Source organism: Ambystoma mexicanum, chromosome 3p (assembly GCF_040938575.1).
Source record: "Ambystoma mexicanum isolate Mex_15411 chromosome 3p, UKY_AmexF1_1, whole genome shotgun sequence".
NCBI lineage: Eukaryota > Metazoa > Chordata > Amphibia > Caudata > Ambystomatidae > Ambystoma > Ambystoma mexicanum.
This window is the reverse complement of record NC_090925.1, coordinates 1021328077-1021352313: the sequence shown is the minus strand read 5'-3', so window position 1 is coordinate 1021352313 and position 24237 is coordinate 1021328077. Positions and strand designations below refer to the sequence as shown.

The 24237-nt window shown below is 43.6% G+C and overlaps 1 protein-coding gene across 19 annotated transcripts in view; it reads left to right on the top strand.

The window, feature by feature from the left end:
- PTPRT (protein tyrosine phosphatase receptor type T) overlaps window positions 1-24237 on the top strand; it is a 2174878-nt gene that overhangs the window by 2040935 nt on the left and 109706 nt on the right. For all 19 annotated transcript variants that reach the window (XM_069652359.1, XM_069652348.1, XM_069652364.1 and 16 more), the window contains 2 exons: window positions 7818-7972; window positions 8987-9122. In XM_069652359.1, coding sequence (XP_069508460.1) covers window positions 7818-7972; window positions 8987-9122 — 291 coding nt within the window. The remainder of the gene's footprint in view (window positions 1-7817; window positions 7973-8986; window positions 9123-24237) is intronic.

Sequence of the window (24237 nt, the reverse complement as noted above, 5' to 3'; positions counted from 1 at the left end):
TTTGATACATGGCCACACACGTTCATCCCTGTTAATACCTGTCCCCTAGCTTAATCTAATGTCTTATTTATTTATTTATTGATACATATAATCAATGTTGAGTCTGGAAAAAATATATAATAGGCAGCGTTTAATGCTTTGGGGAAAGAATATCTTAAGCAGTTTAATAAAGGGGCATCTACAACGTGCTGTGGTTTAAAATAAACAAAATGATAACATGCTCTCCTGTGTTAAACGCCAGCAGTGCACACAATAATCATGCTACCATAAACAGTTTGATATGTATATTTTAAGGTCTGTAAAGGGTCTCCGAACGCCATTTTAGAAGAAAAGCATATGGACAAGATAGTCATCCCTTTGATTGAGCACTGCACTGACAGCTGGAATCGTGCTCTGTGTTAGCTCGAACAGCAGAAATGGTGATGTCACACGCAGCTGTAATAACTAATTGCAGTTGCACAAGTGATGCCATTTCTTTCTTATTAAAGGTCAGTAGTGGATTCACAACTGGACTGTGAAAATACACTTATTTACATGCTTTCATTGAAGTGAGCCGGGTATTGCAACTCGTAATCGCCAGATATGCTTCTGGTTGGGGCCTGCCTCCTGCAGCTGATCAAGCACAGTTAAGCCTTCCATTTGTATTCTCCCAGTGATTCCACATATCGGAAAGATTTTGCACTGGGAGACCACCACAGTGGTAGCAGGCAAATTATAGCGTCTCCGTAGTTTCCATTGAAGAGCTCCTCTCAGCCAATCAGAATACTCTGGTGTAGATCCTGTCCTAAACATTGTATTTTTTCTGTTAATGATTGTATTGTGATAGTTTGAAACATATCACAATGCACCATCCAAATAATATGTAAATAAGATCATTGATACATAGCATGAAAATATTATATTAAAGAAATAAGGGAGCTTAAATAACAATAATAATGTTCATTGCATTGACCTTAAAGCCTGCAAAGTTATAACCTACAATCATAGTCAATAAATATTGTAGCTATTAAGCATCCCTTATGGTAATACATAAAAAATCCCTATATCATTAACAGAGAGCATTATGCACAGTAAATAGTTCCCATTATATATACATGCCAACAAGCAATGTAACACACATACTTTCACAAACCGCAAAAACAAAAGGAACGACTTAAAGGAAAAAAAACACATAGGAAGGGGAGAAGCACTTTCATATACTGGACAATAAACATTCACAGTCAAGATAAAACCCTTGATGAACTAGAAGAAGAAATATATTCACTAATCATACTCTTTTTTATATCATATGTCATCAAAATAATGGGTGGTGTAGCGAGGCATCTTTTACAAACGACATTCTACCAAATGTGGACAAGAATATTATGAAGTTGTTCAGCAATGTGCCTTTATTTTGTGTATAAACATTAGGACTATCCGATCAAAAAGGGAGCACTTGTTTTGTCAGCAAAGAAGTCCACATTTAGTCCACCCGAGAATACGTTTGTGTAAGGAGGGAATGTGTCTTGCAAATTAGTTGTAACATCGTCCATACTTAAACCCAACATGGATTAGCATATTTACATTAAAATTGTACGTTTACATATACCACCCCATTCCATACATGACCAACATCTATCATCAATTATAAGCTCACAATTAAAACGTTTGGAGGAGGCCATGAGCACCCTGTGCAGAAAGAAAACAGAAGGGGAGGTCCCATATTACTTTCCATACAAACATAGGTCACAATCCGATTCCCAATTCAACTAAGAGGACCACTTACTATTTCAAGGTCTAACAATGATACAAATGGGCAAAAAATGTGAATCCTTAATAGAAGGAACATTCATACATCTTAATCTAAAAAGTGCTGGTAGGTAGTGTTGATTAGTAAATAAAGACATATTTCCAACTAATACATCAATAATTGTAACATATTGAGGTGTAAATGATAAAGTGAGAATAAACACCCTCAGAAAAAAACATGGTTTGTAAATGTGATGCCTTTGTGCTACCAAGCCTTCTCTGCCTACACCTACGCCCACACCCTCAAGACTATGGAACCTCATCCCTGTTAGCATCAGACTTGCCCGTGTTCCTACAACACAGAAAAGAACTCAAGACTCACCTCTTCAAGGAGTCTCCCTTCCTCAACACCTAGGCCATCACGTTGTCCCCCGCACCATTTGGCTTGCTAGATGCCATCCGCTCTTCTCCTCCCTGTCATCTGTACAGCTGTACCAATCCTCTGTGCCCCTTTGTACCCTACCCCCTGTATATCTGTTCTTGTGTTACCTCGGAAAAGCGCTCCACTATGCATCTGTACTGTTGTATACCTCTGTAAAGTGCTCCATGCTTTTTGAAGCCAGGTCCATGCTCAATAAAAATAATAATAATAATAATAATAATAATAATAATAATAATAATAATAATAATAATAAATAATAATAACCACAGTTTCCACAAAACGATTTACCATTAGCTTTAATTCATTTATAATACCAAACATATTGTGCAATATATTCAGATTTTTTGTGTTTGAAAAAATAAAAGCTCTAAGGCATAGCACAGATGTTTGAACACATATTGGAGACAAAGAGGAAAAGAGAGGAGGGGGGTCCGGGAGGTGCTGGAGATTTATATCAGGAATTTTCAAGAAAATCAAGATACCATCTGCATATGCAGCTAATTTAATCTCAGTGTCTTTATAACTAATGGCCGCAATTTTATCATTACAGCAAATAGGTTCCAGAAACAGTTCTAATACAAAAATAAATAGAAAAAAAGAGAAAGTGGCATCCTTGTCTTGCCTAAAAACAGACCTAAAGAGATCGTATGACATAGACCTGAACCCATGCTTTCTAAAAGTTCCAAATAAATAATCCTAATCTTATTTGATCAAGATTTGTTCTCAACGTCTAGATAAATTGCAGAATAATGATCAGTTGTCCTGAAAGAGATTTTGTGAATACTGACAAACTATCTAGAATTTGTTAAGCTAATTGTCCTTTAACAAACCCATTTTGTTCAACCTTAACTAAATATTAAGGAAAGTGGTCAATATAATTGGCAATTTTGTTGGTGAAAATGTTGTACTCAGAATTAATTAAAGAAATAGATGTCCTGAAAATGTGCATAAAAATCAGCTGAAAAAACATCAGGAACCGGAGTCATACCCTTGTTGAGGTCTCAATTTTTGCCAAATCGCCAAATTACATGTTTGGCGGAATTACCACCGTCAGATTTACCAAGTGGTAATTCTGCCAATTTTGTTACCAAACTTGGAGCATTAACCTCCTGCATGATTCCGGAGGCAAATCCTCCACTTTTCCTCAAAACAAATCTGAGTTTGGTGGTGCAGGAAAAATGTGGATGTTATTCCATTACCATCACTTTTTTTGGTGGTAACGCTCTGAGTGGGCGGACCTCTCCTCCTCATTCCTGGCACCAACCACTTCAACATCCACCTGGATTCCTCCTGTCCCGCCTCTGGACTCTTTCGTGACCTCTCCGACTCTCTCTTACTCACCACTTTCCCCTCCAGCCGGACTCATTCTGCAGGGCACACTCCCGATGCTATGATCTTCTCTGACCTTCCCCTCTCTGTCCCTCTCTCCACTCCTCTCTCCTAGAGTGATCACTTTCTCCCATCCTCCCACCTCACCCTCCCTACCCCTCAGGCCAAGCCACCTTCATCACTGCCACCCACCTTCTCGTTCATCCGACCCATGAAGTGCGTGTCAGTTGATGCTTTCGCTACCACCTTCTCACCCCCTCATCCCCCTTTGGCTGACTCTCACACTGACACAGCCCTCTCCATGCTCCACTCTTCTATATCTGATACTCTTGATATCCTTGCCCCTGTCATGAGAATCCACCTGAAGCCCAAAGCCAGGTGTAACTCCTGGTATGACTCAGACCTTGTCACCCTAAAATGCAAGTGCAGGGTGGCTGAGAGGAAATGGAGTGCTTCATGTTCATCCTCTGACAAACTGGCCTGCTGCCTGCTGCAAAGGCAATACCGGATCTCTGTGCTCACCAAGAAGAGAGCCATATCCAAGCCAGCAAGGAACAGGACAATCCTGCTGCAGTCTCTACCTCTCCTGTCCCTTCCTAGGCCCTTTGCACGGCACTGGCTTCTCACTTCATTTAAAAAACTCAGGACATCCGTCCTCACTCTCCTCCTATCACCTCCCTCCCTCTATTTCCTGCTCTTCCTCTGGCCCTTCTGCAGCCACCTCCCTCCCTCCTTCTCTGCCTTTCCCCTTTTTTCTGCAGACAAGGTTTCTAGACAAGTCTGATCTATGCAAGTCTCGTCAAAACAGGTTCACCCCTGTTCCTCCAAAACTATCAAGGACCACATCGACTCCCTGGCTCCTGCCCTGGCTGATTTCTGCAATCAATCCTTTGCCACTGGTGTCTTTCCATCCCCCCTGAAGCACTCTCTTGTGCACCCTCTTCTTAAGAAACCCTCTGCTGACCCCTCCTGCTCAGCTAACTATCACCCAATCTCCATCACTCCCTTCCTGGGCAAGCTCCTGGAGAATATGGCCATCTCCCATCTTAATCTCCAAACCAAATCTGTTGATTGTCTTCATGACCATCAGTCTGGCTTCAGGGCTGCCCAAAGCACGGAAACTGCTCTCCTGAACATCTGTGAAGACCTGATCTCCAACCTTGACTCCAACACCCCGTATGTCCTCATCTTGCTTGATCTCTCTTCTGCCTTTGACACTGTCAACCATGCCCTCCTGTTCAACCGTCTCTGTGATAACCTGGTTATCACTGGTCAGGCTCTGGTATGGCTGACTTCTTTCCTCTCCGACCGATCCTCTCAGGTCCAACTTGGGTCCTTCCTCTCCGGTATCTTTTTCTCTACCTGTGGTGTCCCCCAGGGATCTAACCTCTCTCCCTGGCTGTTCAACCAATACCTGGCACTCCTTGCCCACCGCATCGCCGCTCTCTGCCCCAATTTTCAGTGCTATGCGGATGATACCCAGCTCATTTTCAGGCTACCCTCTGCCTCCTCATCTCCTTCCCTCATCACTGACTGTTTGTCTGCTATCCAGGAGTTGTGTGCCGCCAATGACCTCTGCCTTAATGCCAGTAAGACTGAGATTTTACTCATCGGCACACCCACTCCCTCCTTCCCTGCAGCTCTCTGGCCAGCCTCTCTTGGCCTTCTTCATGCTCCCACCTGCAAGGCTAATATCCTCAGGGTCATCTTCGACTCCACACTCTCCTTCTCTCCTCACATCTCTGACATCGCTCAGAAGTCACACTATCAGCTGCACCTCCTCAGAGGTATTCTTCCTTTCCTCTCCTTCCCCCAGAAGCTCACAATATCCAGAGCCCTAGTTCTCTCTATGCTGGACTATTGTAACAGCTTCTATCTAAATCTGCTGCCTCTACTCTCCGCCCTCTGCAACGTATCCAAAACAGGACTGCGAGACTTGTCCTTGGCTTCAAGCCCAGGGATCGTATCTCTCCATGACTGAAATCTCCGCACTGGCTCCCAGTGGCTGCAAGGATTAAGTTCAAAACCCTTTGCATTGTCCACAAGGCCTTCTGGGGCCTGGGGCCGCCATACCATCAACTCTCTCTTCCCAAATACCTCCCTTCTCGAGCTCTTCACTCATCCTCCTCCAACTCCCTCAGGGTCAGTCGCTTCTCCAAGCAACGAGTTGGTGGTTGATCTGTCTCTTCGGCAGGGGCCTCCCTCTGGAACAGCCTTCCTGCCTCCCTGAAACTTGAGGAGAACCATCTCCAGTTCCCGAAGCACCTTAAGACCTTCCTCTATGCTTCTTCTTTCTCTCCTCCTCTCCCCTGCTGAAATTCCTGGTTGAAACGACACTGGTTACCTGGCCACCCTTTCTGATCTCAAGGCCAGGACCCAACTGTTGCACACTTGCACTGCCTCTATGGCAACCCCCACACCTGTGGACTGTTTTCTGTATCCCTACAGACCCCCTACCAGCACTTATGTCTGCTCTAACCTTGCACTTGCCACCATCTGGCTGCTTTTATTTATCTTATTTATTCTTCTATTCCATGTACTGCACTTTCCCCTCTCCCTTCTCCCAGGCACTTTTCCCTTTCTCCCTTCCCATGCACTTGCGCGATCTGAATGACACCTGGCCTAGTAGGATCGTTGTCTCCTTTTCCACTGATTCCCCTCCCTTGACTCATCGCACCTTGAAACACTTGTGTATAGGCACGTTATAAATGTCATATCATAACGCAATTACCCCTATTTTAGACACTGCGCCAAATTACAAGTTTTGGCAGAATTAACCCTGCTGGAACTTCCAAGTGGCAACTCGGCCGATGTTTTTAGGAAAAGTGGAGATTTTACCTTCAGTATAATGTACACTTGGAATTCCTTCCTTTTTTTCCTGCACCACGAGACTTGAAATGAGGCCCACGATTCTGAACTGGAGATGAAGTTGCGTTTAGTATATATCATGTAAGTGGAGTAACATTTAGTAAATACCATGAAAGCTACACCTTATTTTATTTCTATAGGCACATTTCCTGACACAACCAAAAAGTCAAGGACAACCCCATTACATCTGAGTTATTCCACATTTATTTTGGTAGAAGTTCCACTACACTCCGTGACTTTACGGTCTAATGTTGAGTCAGGTATACACATCTTCATGAACCGGTGTAACATTTGCTGATGTAATTAAGCTAGATCTAAACCTGGAACAATCTTTGTGGCATTTGCAGCCTCTCCCCTGAGCCTTTCCATTCACTCTTTCACCTAATTTACATTCTTGTTCCCTAATCTTGGCATATGGCTACATGTATGTGTTGATGTTGTTTGTATTAGTCATATAACTTAAAACTTAGCTGAGGTACTCCGCCTCCAGCTGCTATTTTGCATGTGTTGCTTATAGCCATTTGATATAGGCACTGTTGTAATATTGGTCTTACTTTATGACAAAACCTTTAATTAAGAACCTAAGGAAATTATAAATATTTTAACAATGTTTCGTTTTTAAAAAAAATATTGTTTAATAACAGTTTAGTTTAGCTTTGCCTTTAGGTCATGCATCAATTTTTAGGGCGTAATGGGGGTGATTCTGCAGGCAGCAACAGAGATATGTTGAGCCTAAAACTGGCAAAATGAAATTACAGAGACGTTTTAATTATAGGAAAGGTATCCATTTCATTCCGAGTATGACGGAGTAGCAAAAAAGTGGTGGTAACGAATTATCACCACTTTTACCACCCCACTGAATCACTAGTTTGGCCCTGAGGTGGAGGATTTACCTCCAAGACCATGCTGCTGGTAAATCCTGCTTCTTATCAGCGAAACTTGGCAACAACCACAAAACACAACAGAATTACTGCCGGTGGTAATTCCATAGAAATCCCCATGGAGGCCTATGTACTCAAAAAAAAATGAGGACCTACACCGCCTACCACCAATTGCAATGCTGCAGTAATTCTGTGCGACTAAGTGCTGCAAACAGTCATTCCGTTTGGTGGTATGTCTGCAACATTTCCACCAAACTCCTGGCAAACTCATAATGAGCACCATATATGGTGATGTTTTTCTCCTTTGTTTCCACCAAATTTTTGAATTTGCATGGAAGAATAAGTGACATACAACTAGGTGTATGCTTAACAGTTTTGTGTACATTCCCAAATTATGCAGGCACCGAGTATTGCAGTTATTTTGTATTTTTGCCTTCAATGACACAGCTGGTGAGCTATTTCTTTAGTTGGAACATGTTGCTAAAACTGTTCCGCGACGTGGGATTTTCACAGAAAGGAAGACGCGATAAGAATATGACCAAATAATGTAGGCTTGTGTTCCTCCTCAGAAAGGTTACCACGAAATCCGTGAAATTCGACAGTTCCATTTCACCAGCTGGCCGGACCATGGAGTACCCTGCTACGCAACCGGCCTACTGGGCTTTGTTCGGCAGGTGAAGTTCCTGAACCCTCCAGATGCGGGACCCATCGCTGTGCACTGCAGGTACTGTGAGCCTATTCTCTCCACATACCATGCTCAACCCTGATTCATTCTTTGTCCCTCCATTAGCCAATTTGCTTTTGCTTCACTCTCTGTATCCTTTCCACAGTTTCACTCACTGCTAGATACAGAATGGACATGGTTATGGTTGCCACCTTCAACTCTAATGCAATAGCAAATATATCATTGCTTATGTAAGAAAAATAACCAACTACACATTGATGCCCACACAGGACTGATTTAGCTGGTCATTAACTTACAGACACACCGTTTGTGAAAAAGTCGGCACAAAGCCTTACAATTTGCATTTGCTAGGTAGGGTAAAAAATCCAGCAGACCCCATGTCACTATCCCAACCCAGGGGATTTTTAATAATGCCTTTGCTCACAATATATGCCAATATAAGCAGACCGCTTCATGGCAGCTGTACACATTAATGCCAGCAATGTCGCTAATAGAACATGCCCACCAGCAGCAGGCAGGAGTGCTTCATGATCGTTCTAGGGGGAAGAAATTAAACTTTTGAGTTTGAATCAAGAACGTGAATCGCTTTCTTCAGTGAAGATAACAAGGGGGGTTGTAGTGCCCCTCCATCCTGACGTACCAGCTGCTACTGGGTAGGCAAGCAGAGAACTGCAGAGCAATCATGGGTTAAAACCTATAACAAAGCACAGGAACTTCTGCCAACACATCACTCTCTTGGGCATATCTACTGCTCCCATTTACTGCATCTACTGTGATCAGTGTGTGTGTGTGTGTGTGTGTGATCTGTCTGTGTGTGAATTGGGTGCGTGCTCTGCTAGCCAGGCCGCATGAGTCTTCCATGCCGATGCCTTCAGCTTCTCTGGGCCTTTCAGAAGTCCATCTGTTTTACTTCCAATTCCCGAACGCATCACAATTAAGCAGTAGGCAGGAGCTGTGCAAGTCCTCAGCCTGTACCTGGCTACACAATGTGATGGACGCTGTAATCAGGTGTGAGTGCTCCCTCCATCTTTACGAATGCATTCTTTGCTACAGTGCGGGTGCCGGCCGGACAGGCTGCTTCATTGCCATCGACATCATGCTGGACATGGCGGAGAACGAAGGCGTGGTGGATGTCTTCAACTGCGTGCGAGAGCTGCGCTCCCAGCGGGTGAACATGGTACAGACAGAGGTAGGTGACGGGCAGTCTGTGTGGGTGCTCTCTGCCCACCTTTGCTCCCTTGTCGTGCCTTTGTATTGCCCTTAACTCCCAATCAAATTAAAAATGTGATCTGGATCCAGGCGCTCTGTTGAGATGTTGATGTGCTTTTTCTTAGATGGTGTATTTCAGAGCCACTCTGTGAGTCTGTTCCTGGTGTTTGGGGAAGGATGGATAAAAATGCTATGGGGTGGAGATCATCAAAATGAGGACTGGGCAAAGAATGATCCCAGTGAAAAGTAATTTGCGATGGTCGAAACCATGAATACCTCTGTGTATAAGGTTCTTGTTCAGCAAAAGACAGAAAGGATGCTAATACTTATTTATATATTTGTTTAGTTTATGGTTTTGTCGAAGTTTTTTTTTCTGATGGTGTAACAATATTAGTATTGATCACAATATATATGTTGTTACGTAACTGCTCTATCCAATAAACGTGGAGTTAACTTTAGAGAATTGGCACATTGAGAGGAGGGCCACAAAGTAGGCCATGGGCAGCTATAACGAACAACTCACATCCCAAAGTAAACAGAAAACAAAAGAGAGGGAGAACAAAGCATTGTGCATTGGGTTCTAGCACCCAGAGTGCTGTCCATGAGTGACATGCTCATTATCATGACACATGCACAATAGTTCACAATCCACTAAGAGATAACAATGCATTGCCTTTAGTAGGAGCTGACTTTCTTCGGGGTAATGTGCCGGTCTGGATGTAGTGTGGCTATGCTATGTGTAGGAAACACATCCTGAGCTCCCTGATCGTGTCCTCCAATCCGATTTCCTCTCTTCATATGGGAGCGGAAAGCAAGGAACGAACAGTGCACTTAGGACCAGGTTAGCCCTGGGGTAGGTGTGATGTGTGGACTGAGCTACATGGCCTGTTTTTTCATTAGGATCAATGGCAGTTCATGCCGGCCTTTGTCCAGGCACACTCGAGAAGTGTGAGATGTGTAACATGCCCAGGTAGCAAAGCTTCATGGAGGAAAGACTCAAGAGTATATATTCCACCACAATGGACTAAATCAATCACTCAATCAATCAGATCAGCTTTATTTCGGTTGTAAACCATAAAAGCAGAGCAAACAAATCATACAATCAAATATATAAAATCACACAACACGTTATTTACAAAATTCCATCCAGTTGAACTAATTATCAATTAATACACAAGATGTCGATGGCTACATTTTCAGCATCTTATTTCAAGCTTTCAAGCAGAACTGTGTATAGGAACGCATACGAACCCTAACGCCCTTTATACAGAGAGAACCGCCTCAGATAGAGACCCTTATTTGCTAAGAAATCATGGGGTGCACTCCCTTTTTTTTCGGGGCATCAAATAAAAACGTAGAAAATTCATTAAAAGACCAAGGTGTCAAGCATAGTTTCATAACTATAAAATCCTCTCTGCTTGTATTAATCACATGTATGCTTAATAATGGCTTCAGCAACTTACATCTCAAAGTTTTATACAGTGGGCAGCACAGCATAAAATGCAATTCATCTTCTACCAAACTAGAGCATGCTGGACACAATGCAGATGATCCCTTCCTCCCACGCCTCTTACATTTTGCAAGCAGTGGAACACCCAGGCAAAATGTATAGTATACAATGATACCTGCCCACGAGGTGATGCTTCATTCAGGAAAGACTCACGAGGATACGTCTAGCACAATGGACTCGTCATGCTTGTGTACATTAATTTGTTTACATTATGCCTACAGGAAATAGGAGGTGTGGGAGGGAGGCTAAAGAGAAACCACTGGAATGGCTGACCAGTAGATGTAGGTTTCTTGCACAGCACTGAACACTGAGGACCAGAAGCAGACATTTTTGAGATTGACTTGTTTTGGTGGTTTGTAGATCTGAGGTTTGAGGGATTGAATAGGCTCAGTCTGCATTGTAATAGCTATATGCATAGACCGCAAACACATCTAGGACTAAAGAGGCAGATCCTAGATCGTATCTGCCCAGTCATTCTTGAAGAATACAGATTGTAAGACTTTTCTAAACCTGGTAAGGGATGGTGGACCTCCACAATGCAAGAGGTAGATAGTTCAAGGTTCCCCGGGCTTCCCATGGAAAGGATTGTTTCACATTGGAATATTCCTAAATGGAGGGGTTTCCACTCATTGATCTATTTGCCTCCTGATGGGGCAAGTTTTCCTATGCACTAGTTGAGATGGATGACTTTATTCATTGACAATCAAACTTCGGCAGTAAACTCAATTCTACTAGTAGCCTTCAATTGGGAGCTAATACATTGACATTAGAAACATAGGAAATGGTTTCTAGCAGCAAGTCACTGGGGTTGTTTAGGCCGCAGGAGGCTGCATGGCTTTTAGTGAGGCCAGACGATTCTTTTGGATGACCGCCAGGAATGCTTTGTAATAGTCTAGTCTTTGTTTTGTAAAAGCAGATCACAAACAACCAATCAGAGATCAGTGTCAGGGATGATATGTTTTATAAGCCTCAGGATTTTAGAATGCACCAATGACTTTCTCATTGTACTCCCATTGCAGGACTCCACTCTCTCTGTTCCGAGATGCAGAAGACATTCTTAGTTTTTTTTTTGGAAGGCTGGAAGAATTTGGTAGTTACCAACACGCACACCTTCTGTTTCTTTAATAAAAAAAAGTGTCATCCATGTAAAAGGAGACCAAGTATGTGTGGTTTTTGACAGACTAATAGTGCTCATGAAAATAATTAGAGCTAAAACATGTGTTAACATTCAAAAAAGATCCTTGAGTTCCTGACAGCCAATCAGGCGCTAGAGCCAGTAATTGCTGGTTTGCCCATGGATCTGGAATTGCTCTTAGAATCTCAGGAACTACTCCAGGTGCCTTCTAGTCCCACAAGCCCTCACAAATCTGAAAACTTGCATGGTTCTTCTGCCATTGGCACCACACCCTCTGTGTCCTTGTCCTCCTCGATGTAATATAATAATCGAGAACAGACTGTTCTGCGCCAGCTGCCAAATGTCTCTTATTTTGTATCCTAATTTTTTCACCCTTGCCCAAAGAACTGTATGCAAATGACAAAATTGAGGATTAAATCTATTAGACCATCTGTGCAGATGTGTGCAAAAGGCATTATAGTCATTCTGTACCGGGCAGGATCATCTTAAGGCATTTTGTGGCCGGGGACAGACGCCTTTGGGCTCCCCAAACAAAAACATGAAGGGATCCAGAATCTTTTGTTGAGCCCCTGAAATACGATCAAAACTCATAGCTCGATATGCTGCCCACAGCAATCAAAGCATTCTTACATTCTCCCTTCCAGTCTCATTACCCTCTTCAGACTTGCTCGAATCAGAATAATAAACAAATGGCATTTCAAGGGCAACATTTGGCTTTTGTGTAAGTGAGAGGTAGGCAATTGCCATGCACTGCCACAATGGTTTCATCTGGCCATAAGATGGCAACAGCTAGAAAATGGTGTGAGTACCTACGCATTTGATATGTGCTCCTGGAGAATGCCTATATAAAAACTATGCGCAAGCCAAAACTGTTGCCGTTGCCAATGATTGTTTTTAACAGGCCTTCAGTACAAGGACATGCGTACTGCTTATAAATCAAGTGGCTGAAAACAAACTTGGTAAAGACATGTTTATTGCAACAGTAACACATGTGCAACTACAATTAAGTCATTAACTCTCAGGAGACTGTTTAGAAAGAACACTAATAGGATAACGTGTTATGTCAATTTCAATAAATTTAGCTCAAGCGATCCTAGGAAGATGTGTTGTGGGTGGTGAGAGGCAGGTAGTGAGCGGAAATTTCCGTTGGGATTTGCATGGCTATGGTCAGTCAAAGGGTGGGTAATACATCCACACACACACATGATGTGTATCCCTCCTCACATTCCACCTCCGTTCGTGCAGAACTCCAATGGAATAGCTTTGGTTTATAGGTGTTCTTTATTGCCACCTAACAACCAAAACTAAAAATAGCCACAAGGACAGTCCAGTTCTGTATGCAAGAAACGTATCATTGGCCTTTTGAAAAAAGTATACATACCCTAGCATAGAGAGAGGAAGCATATTAGCAGAGGTGAAAGTGCTCACGCATGGCGACAGATTGGAAGTGATGGGAAAAGGTACACACACAATCGCATAGAAGAGATAGCAGATGTATCCATTAGACGCTACCATAAAGGTGCACGTATCCTAACAACGACTGACATTAGAAGAAGGCTATGGTTTTCAGGTTGCATTGATATTAATCAGCAAACAAAAAGAAATACATTGCTTTCTGGTTTGCAACATGTCAAGCCACTATTATTATACATGAAGCAACACTAGCTAGTTAAGTCCTACATTTTAGGCAATGGCCATTTTGCCATATTAGACACCACATGATTAAATGAATTGTCTGGGATCACAAACATTGGTTACGAGTTGAAGCTGAGATTTGAGCCAATCTTCAATTTCTGCACTAGACACATTGGGCCTCATTACGACCCAGGCGGTAAGGGGTTAACGGTGCCGTAAAAGGTGGCGGCACCGTTAACCCCTTACTGCCTAATTACGAAGTCCATTTGCGGGTCCCTACCTCAACGGCTGGTTTTACCAGCCGTTAAGGAAGGAACCCGCAAAGGGACTTTTGAGGTAATTACGGTACTGCAATTTGCGGTACCATAATTACTACCTTCCCCATTCCCATTGAGCCCTATGGGGGCAAACATGGGAATGGGGAAGAGCCAATGGTGAATGGGGAATTACCGCCCCACCAACCGTGGAATGGGGCGGAAATTCCGCCATCCACCATGGCGCAATCGGTAAAATACTGGTGTCAACCATGGCGCTAATAGCGCCATGGTTAACGCCTGGGTCGTAATGACCCCCATTGTTTCCCGGTTCTCATTGTATTGTTGTATTGTACATGTCATTTGTATAGCGCCTTTTGCCATCATTATAGTCTCAATGTACTGTTAGTGGGAATGCCCTTGAAGACCGAAGTCCAGAGTGTTGGAGGTCATGGGTTATAATTAGGATGCATGTGACCATTTGGCCAATAAAAGGCTTAGCAGGGCTGGCCAGGCTCTGGTATAGAGAAACCCATGTGATTAGGCATGTGGATGGTGCTGAGAGGAGTCGGGAGATGGTGTGAGCACTAGAGACTCGCAATGTCTTCAGCGTGCCCAAATTTGTCATAGGTCTGCAATAAATTCTGCTCTCAGAGGTGTTGAGGCGTAGTCTGGTGTAAGGAGGTGCAGAATTCAGGAAACCGCACTACCATATTTTGTCATAGTCCTTGCTGTATTCTGATGTGTGTGGATAGCCATGCCTGCGGCCAGTGGTGTGTTATACGTACCCTGCTAAAATCAATGGCGCATGCTCAGGTACTTGGCTTCTTCTGTCAGTTCTTGTGGCTGTGATAAAATGGTTAGCAACAGTGACACTTTATGCTCCAACTATTTGCCACACAGGTTGTACTTCCAATGTCGTCTAGGCAAATAGAGTTGCAAGTCTAACCAGACATCAAATGGTTACTGAACAAGAAGTTACCTTTACCCTGGGATACCCATCTGATGGTTCATACATGCGCAATACCTATTCAACCACCCCATTCCTTCCAGAGTGATGCTGGGCTGGTTCTTGATGGCCCCCTGTAGTGTTGCATGCAGGACCCCTACCTGGCCTGCTGGTTAGGGACATCGCCATGGTGTCACGACCTCACCAGCCAATTCCCCACATTGCATCCAAATCTGTCTGATTGCAATGGTGTGGTGGTCCTATCACATCACTGTGCTTCTACCACTATGTTTGTGATTTGTCTGTTTTCTGGTACATAATGCAAGGTACAATTATTTATTAATTTCACTTTCCTGAACTAATATGATACCCTGTTTTTGTAGAACTGACTTGGAAAGTACACAAATCAAATAAGCACCAAACTTGACAATACTTAAAAAAATATTTAAACATATTTAAAAACAAATCGTTAATAAGCACACCTGAACATATTTGCGACAGTGACAGCAAAATGTGGTCAGCTCTCTTTTGTATATACACCTTAACTCAAACGTCCTACATAAAAGGAAAGATCAGGAAATGGGCTTGACAATGGACCTAATATGTGAGAAGGCAAGCCCGGGATCACTGTATCATCAGCTGGCCAAGCCAGGATATGAGCCTCAACACTTCCACACATTTTACTATGACTGCCTAATCACCTTTCCCACCAAACACTTTATGCTCTTTATTGGGGTGTCTGCTCATTTTACTAACACAAAAGTATGGATATACATGTACGTTTATCAACCGCAGATATTGGAAAGTCTGAGTCTTCTTTCCTGAAATTTGATTCTGTGATCTGGCAAATGAATGCACATTTCTGTAATGAGTGTTCACTACACAGAGCAGTCTTCTGAAAAATCGTGGCACTCAACTTTCAGGATTGTGTGTGATCAATATATTCCTTACAGAAGGGTGAGAATGCCACAGGAGCGGTGCTATAGAGAACAGACAAACTGGGGCAGATTCTCAAGATTGGGTTCAAATGAACAAGTGCAGAGGATGCCCCTTTTGTCATGTGCGCTTATTTCAGACATGTGCAGGTCATCTTGTGATAAGAGTGACTTGAGCATTTCCATGGTGGCTGAACAGTAGCACAAGCATGAGTTGCCCACACTCCTGACACTCATTTATTACAGGCTTCCAGCACCGTTGTGGCATTTAGAGTGTATTTCAGAGTGACAGACCCTTCTGTCATTGTGAAATGTGGTACAAATAGAAATGTTTTTTTTTTTTATCATTCTTTGAAGGATTGAAACATAAATGGAAGAGAGGTGCTCCACTGCTCTACCACTTCTAAGAAAATGCATGAAAGGTTCAGAAATCAACCTGTCGTGCATTTGGCCCTCCTCGGTCTCCAGTCCAAACAAGCAGAATAGAAGTTACGTAGCATTACTTATCAGTTCATGCGGTTACCCCAGTCAGTTCCAATATTGTCAGCCCTATGTGTTCTTCTTCTGCATGCCACCTCCCTCAATATGTTTGAGAGTGGCCTCTGTGCCTTTTTTGAGTATCTGGCATATACTTAAGAGTATACTGTGTATGACCTGCGTGCGCTATGTGGCTCTCCAACAGTCACTATCTGTTGGTTTTCTCAGATCATAGTCCTTCACTGGATGTGCTCAATTTTTTGCATGTGTGAATCAAGCAAAATATAGAAGTTCCAAAGTTGAGAAGCTCACATGCATCTCCTGGTTTGCTACATTACCAACCATTGTAAATCAGGCAAAGAGACTTTCAAAAAAGCATACCATTAAAAAATTAGGAAGGATTGGGGAACAGCTTTGGTTAAACGGAACCCTAAGGATGGGCCCTAGATGCTATGGTAGGATAAGCACATGAGCACTATTAGCTGAGACACACATTCTTGACTCACAGTTTCCATGTTGGATGAGGCACGCTCTGTTGGTAGGGACTATATGTGTTTTCTGCTTTATCCCATTTTGAGTGCTGTTTCACAGGCTTGTAAAGCTTGAACGTGTTTTGAAGCTTGAATTGCAACTATAAAAAACATTTGAAAGTGCATCCTATTTTGGTTTCGGGATGCACATTGAAATGTGCAAAAATGGCCCCTTATTTGTGCACATGATCAAAGGGCATATTCATGTGAGCATCCAATATGCACATTCAGAGGCCCTTTGTGGTTTTGGGTGCACCTTTTCTTGATGCAAGTGTTGATGTGCGTTAGCACATTTCATTACTGTTGTCAAAGAAAGGATTGAGAATAAGCCCCACTGTGTGGTCTGCCATGAACACAGAAAGCCTTACAGGGTTAATTGATTAGAAAAGAATGTAATTTTGAACAACATTCAGGCAACACGTTGGAGCTTCAGCAGAGCACCATAAAACCTCCTGTCATATTTTGTAAATAATGGGCACTGACTTCTTTGAAGCTGAAAGCCACGTGCGGGTCCATCTCCAAGTGGGAGCCCGAGTAACAAGCCCCTTTTGCCCTCCCATAAATATGTCTCTACTACTGGGATATAATGGGTTAATGAGCTCTAAGCCTTCCTTATGGCTTGGGCAGACATGTTGGCTCGCGTCTGCCACTATTGCCACTATAGGCCATGAAAGCATCGATAAAGCTAGGGAATGGCATTTAGAAGCATGAATTCCCATATAGACAATGTCCTTTCTCACAAGGAGGCTCGACATCTTGTCCTTATCTCAATCAGCCAGGTAGGTTTACAGTCACAAGCCAGGACATGATGTAAGGGATTATGTGCATTTTGTGAAACTTCTAAAATAAGTGCCAGATTTAGAAATAAACTAATGTGGATGTCATTCATTATCTGAATAAACAACATTATGCATGGGAAATGTGTTTATTCAAAACTAAATGAAGGCATGCGGCCTATAAAACACACAAACAAACGAGAAGAATATCTCACTTGTCTTACTGAGGATGAGGATACTTAATCCGCTTTCTTTCCTGGCCACCGATAACACAGGAACATCAGCCAAGGAAAGAAAACCAGTCACTGAGTCAGTTCCTAAATGTCATGCATAAACACTTTGGGGCATATTCGGTCTAGCTGAAGGGTCAGAAGGCATGCTCCACCATTGAAAAGTAGGAGAATGTGGAGTACTTCAACTTCGTGTGCAAGGACGTAGGGATTGATCCGTAAACCGTTCAATCAGAACACATGAGGAGTTGTCTGTGAGCATCTCTGATTGGCACCTACTGCCTTATACCTAATTTGCAAAACCTAATACTGAAGCAAATCTAAAGATGCCTGCAGCACTGTTGAGATGTGCACATGCAAATGTGAGTCACAACGATTTGCTCAATGGCATTTCTTAGCTACTCCATGCATTTCTAAATTCACCCTCTTTACACTAAAGAAATGGATGCACTGTGAGATGCCTTGGCTTCAGGTGCTACCTCAATGCAGTGGAAGGTGTGTGGTGTGTTAATGGATTTATTGATTGTTTATTTATTATGCGCTTATGCACAAGTGTTTCAAAGCAGAGCCATGCATAGGAGTTGAATATATAGGGCACACAAGACAAATGATCTTATTAGGCATGGTACATTCATATTATGCAGGTGAACAGAAACAGGAAGTGCGTGGGGGGGGGGCAATAGGGATAGGGACCAAGTACACCCAGTCCCATCAGAATCTGGGTTAGGTGCAGAAAGATACCGCTCTCATGGGTTGTAACCAAAGTGCAGTAGTTCTGTGGCAAGTGCAAGGCCCAGGGGCAAGTGCAGGAGACTGGCAACGAATGAAAGCTTGGGACCTGTGAGGCTCTGAAGGTGCACCAGGCAGCCAGTTGGTGAAACTGAGCAGAAGTAGAGGATAGAGAGTGAGTGAGCAGAAAGAGGTGGTTAGCAGGGGAGGGGGAAAGAGAAGGAGGAGGGCAAAGAGTAAAGTCTTGAGGAGTTTCTGGAATTTAAGAAGATCTGGCTCAAGACGGAGAGTGGCAGGGAGGCTGTTCCAGAGGGAGGCGTCTGCAGTGGATAAAGATCTCCCCAAGTCTTTGCTTGGATAAGCGGATCACCCGCAGATAGTTGGAGGAAAATGAGCAGAGTGCTCCGGAAGGTGACTATTTAGGAAGAGAACATTGCAGATAGAGTGGGCCCAGGCCCCAGAAAACATTGCAGACAATGCAAAGGGTCTTGAACTTAATCCTTGCAGCTACAGGGAGCCGGTGAAGGGATTTCAGTGTCTGAGAGATGTGGTCCCTGGGCTTGAGGCCAAGGATAAGTCTCAGGGTTCTGTTCTGGATGAGGTTAAGAGGATGGAGGGTAGAAGAAGGCAGGTTTAGAAAGAGGCTGTTGCAGTAATCCAGCCTAGAGAGGACCAAGGCTCTGGATATGGTGAGCCTCTGCAGGAAGGTGAGAAAAGGTAAAATGCCTCTGAGAAGGTGCAGTTGATAGTGGGACATTTTAGAGATGTCTGTGATGTGAGACGAGAAGGATAGAGTGCAGTCGAAGATGACCCCCAGATTTATTGCCTCGTTGGTTGGTGGAGGTGCAGGGCCAAGGGAAGCAAGCCAGAGAGAAAGAGAAAAGGCGGAGCAGGGGTCCCAATGGGGACAATCTCTGTTTTACTGGCATTTAGGCAGAGGTCGTTTGCAGCACACAACGACTGAATTGTGGGCATACAGCCAGATATGAGTGAGGAAGAGGAAGAGGCCGAGGGAAGCCTGAAGGAGAGCTGAGTGTCATCCGTGTACCACTGCAAGTTATATGTGAAGGTGGCTATCATACGGGCGAAAGGGGCCATATAGCAATTGAAAAACAAGGGGGATAGGTTATATCCCTGGGGGACACCGCACGTAGAGAGAGATATAGGGTAGTGGAAGGACCCCAATTCCACCTGGGATGGGCGGTCGGAGAGAAAGGAAGTTAGCCACGCCAGTGCCTGATCACTGGGGCCCAGGGTATCATGGAGACATGTGATCAGGGTGTTGTGGTTCACTGTAACAAAGGCAGAGGAGAGCTTCAGTAGAATGAGGCCACTGGGAGAGTGAGAATCAAGGTTTGAGAGCAGATCTTCATGGGTATTCAGAAGAATAGTTTCCATGCCTCTGGATGCTTTAAAGCCTGACTGGTGGTTATGGAAGCAACCAACAGATACAGTGTGGAGGGTAATCTGAGAAATAGCCAACTTCTCCAGGAATTTGTCCAGGAAAGGAGTGATAGAGATCGGGCGACAGTTTGGCAGAATGGAAGAATGAGCTGAAGGTTTTCTGAGGAGAGGGTGCACAAGTGAGTGTTTAAGAGTAGTGGGGGAAACTCCAGTGGTGAAGAAGAGGTTGCAGAGGTCGGCCAAGGCTGGGGCGAGAGAGTCAATGTTGTCTTTGATGGTTTTAGAGGGACGGGGGTCACCTGTTTGGATGAGGCTTTCCTAGACCGGACTTGTCTAGTGACCTCCTCAAGTGTGACAGGGGCGAGAGAAGAGAGAAGAAGGGGAGGGGTGGGGGTGGCCAAGGACGGTACAAGAGATGTTGGTGCATGAGGTGGTGTGGAAGAGAGAGAGGATAGGAGGTCCTGTGGTTTTGAGGCAAAGTGTGCAGCCAGGGCAAGGGCCTGGGTGGGTGCAATGGTGGAGGAGGCTGTGGTAGGGTTGGCTAGTTCCTTGCAGACTTTGAAAAGTTTGGCCATGTTATTGGATGCTGCGGAGATGCAGGCTTGAATAAAGACTCTTTTTTTGCAGTGGATGCAGAGTATATACTGCTGTTCAAGGAGGCAGCATGCCAGTTTGTCAGAGGGTGCGCTTGAGGAATCCCACTTCTGTTTGGCTGCCCTGCACTTGCATGTAAGTGCACCAAGTTCACAGTCATACCAAGAGTTGCACTTTCTGGTAGGATTCAGTCGTACCTTTAATACAGGGGCAAGAATATCGAGAGTGTTGGAAACTGAGAGTTTATAGTTAGAGAGGGCTGTATCAAGTGGGCGTCAGCTGCAGGAGTAGCAGGAGCAGAGTAGGCAGAGGCAAAAGCAGCTACTGACACTCTTTTCATGAGTCGGATGACCTTGTCAACGGGAGGCAGTGTCGGGTTTACCGATGCAAGAGGAGAAGAGAGCTTCAAGTGAGAAGAGAGAAGAGAGTGATCAGTCCACTGAGAGAAGTAGTGAGAGGGATAGATAGAGGCATGTCAGTTGAGATGAGAGCATCCAAGGTGTGGCCAGCAGTGGTGAAGAGCTAGGAGAGAGGGAGAGCCTGCAGACCCGGCACTCACAGGATGAACAGGCCTGAGTGGGGATGACAGACACAGGGATGCACTCACGGGAGATTATTGCTACTCCCCCACCTGGTCTATTTAGTCTAGGCATAGAGAGTATCTTGTAGCCTTCCGGGAGAAGTGTGTCAACATTTGTGACAGAGCTATTCTTGATAATCAAAAAGTTGGATTTGCCCAATCTTCCAGTGGTACTTAGGCAAATATATAGACATCAACAGGCAAGTGTACCTCTGGGGAATTACATAAATGCATACACAACATAAGCATAAAGTACAGGTTATAATTTCAGACTGTCCTGATTATACTATGGGTCTTCGAGTCTGTTGATCCCAATCAGTTCCACACAACTGCACTGTTAGTATCCATATGGTTCAAAAAAAGGGGTGGGGTACGTACATGCTTTGTGTCAAATTCTAAGGTTGGAAGTAATACAGAAAAGTAGTGAGATCAGAAAACTGCTCTTTTCCCGATACAGTGATCAATGGGCATCATAGTGAACGTGACTTTATTGTTCATATTCACTATTGTTATTACAATACATTTCAAACAATAAATAACTGTTGAAACAGGAAACATAATACATGAAAAGGAAAAACAGGGTTACAACAAGAAAAAACAGTACAAACCAATGTAAATTAATTCAAAACATGTGCAGATAAATAACCTATAACAAGCGCATGGTGTCTCCATATCAGACTTCCTAACATAGGTCATAGGATACCATATTCAGAGGAGGTGCACAGAAAACAAGAAAGAGAGGAAAAAGAACGTAAAAAGGCTCAATTTGAAAAAACTAATTACATTATGTGAACACAAATCCTTCTACTAGTCAAATCAACATATGAGTGAGTTCAAGTGGACACTCTTCCCACTGTTCTTCAAATTGTGTAAAGCTTTCTGCCATCTAGTAGGTGAAACCTACTATTCTTCAATTCTCATACAGTATTCTGCCATTTATAAGGTCCAATAAAATTGTGATGGTCTGTTGTCTGCCAAATTGCATGAGGCTTTTGCCTGTCTATTAGGGCATAAGGAATCATAAGGGTCTGTTTTCTGCCGACGTGGAGGATGAGGGCATGTCCAAGTGTATCACAGGAGCTGGTGGATCCTGGGCATATGGTCCCCATGATTGTCACGTTTCGGCGATCAGACCAGTGTATGCCACCTGTGTCAGTGCTCCAGGGAGATGAGCCTGTGGAAAGTATATGTGGGTATATAAGTAGAGAGCAATGCAGCAGGCACTTGAACAGGCTAATCACAATGAGAATACTGACCTCTGTGTGCTGGTGGGAAACTTACCCTTTGGTGAAAAATCCCATTCCTTGGTCCCATGTAGGAAGGAAAGGCACTGGAGTTAGGTGGGCAGCATCGACATGTTGAAGGTAAATGTCTTCCCTGTATGGCCATTTGGTAGTTGTTCCTTTTGGGTGCTGGTTGGTGCCAGCGTGGCTCATTCACTCCTATTAATGTCGCTCCTCCAGGGGCAAAGAGAAAAGGTGGAACTCTGTTAGCGTTGGGTGTGCCTGAGGGTTGTGGTTGTATAGTGTGGGGCGGGAAGGATCTGTATATAGTGCTGATATGCGTCCATTGCCCATGGGCAGGTCTGTCCCTATGGTGGGTCCGGGCATGGGGGGGGGCTAAGTGGTCCTTTATGCTTATGTTGTGTATGCATTTATGTAATTCCCCAGAGGTACACTTACCTGTTGATGCCAGATCTATCCTTGAACCATGTTTCAGTGAGGGCAAGAACATCAAGTTCCAGAAGTTCAAGGAGGTTGCAGATGTCAGAGGTGTTTTTGTCAGCTGAGCGAGTGTTGAGCATGGTGATGCGCAGCAGATTGACACCTGTGATAGACTGTGTAATCCCCACAGTTACGTAGCATTACTTATCAGTTCATGCGGTTACCCCAGTCAGTTCCAATATTGTCAGCCCTATGTGTTCTTCTTCTGCATGCCACCTCCCTCAATATGTTTGAGAGTGGCCTCTGTTCCTTTTTTGAGTATCTGGCATATACTTAAGAGTATACTGTGTATGACCTGCTTGCGCTATGTGGCTCTCCAACAGTCACTACCTGTTGGTTTTCTCAGATCATAGTTCTTCACTGGATGTGCTCAATTTTTAGCATGTGTGAATCAAGCAAAATATAGAAGTTCCAAAGTTGAGAAGCTCACATGCATCTCCTGGTTTGCTACATTACCAACCATTGTAAATCAGGCAAAGAGACTTGCAAAAAGCATACCATTAAAAAATTAGGGAGGGTTGGGGAACAGCTTTGGTTAAACAGAACCCCAAGGATGGACCCAGATGCTATGGTAGGATAAGCACATGAGCACTATTAGCTGAGACACACATTCTTGACTCACAGTTTCCATGTTGGATGAGGCACGCTCTGTTGGTAGGGACTATATGTGTTTTCTGCTTTTCCCATTTTGAATGCTGTTTAACAGGCTTGTAAAGCTTGAACGTGTTTTGAAGCTTGAATTGCAACTATAAAAACACCTGAATTATATAAAGGAATAATGATCATATCCTCTCAGGTCCCTTTTATTTTCAGTTTTATTTTATCAATCATGTCTCACTAGGAATAATCATGCTTTGGTATGAAAATGGTAAATCCATATGTATTTTTTAATGTTTTATTTGGGTGTCCTCTCTGCATTGGCAAGATCAAGTAACTAATAGGTTAAGGCCTTTGCAGTCATTGTTGACTTTAAGCATGGTCAGGAAAAATAAATTGATCGGACAAAATTCAGTTATATATATCAGTTTTAAATTAACTGTGAAAAGAACCCATTAGTTTCAATTAGCACCCCGGGCAGGGGAGACAGCCAATCAGGCTACTTGGATCGCAGGCTGAATCTAACAATAAAAGACTTTCCCTCCTCTCCCTCCGGCCCCACTCACCTTATTGTTTTGGTGGAGGCTCAACAATCGCCATCGCTCCAGACTCCCCAGTTGCCATGGAAATGGAAGAAGGGCTCCACTTTAAACTCGTCTCTCAGCTCCGTTGCGATCATCTAAGTATTTTGTATGAATGAACAGTACGCCATGAGGCATCCCACTCATTCATTCAAAATACATTGGTGACAGAACCCCGTGTTTGCGGATTGCAAACCTGAGGTTCAAATAGCAATGATACTAGATACGGCAGGCCGGATCAGCTATTATTGCTTAAACAATTTAATGTGCGCAATTATTAAAATGACTCTAAGGGTGCAGCTAGAGATGAAAAAAGTGTCACCCAGGAATCCCTTTGTGCAGCCGCTGAAGGTGATCAGAGGGACAAGATGAGATAATACATTTCAAAATACTAAAAGAGATAAAGTATGTCCAGTAAAATGAAATGTTTGACAATAATAGTGCTTATTTGAAAG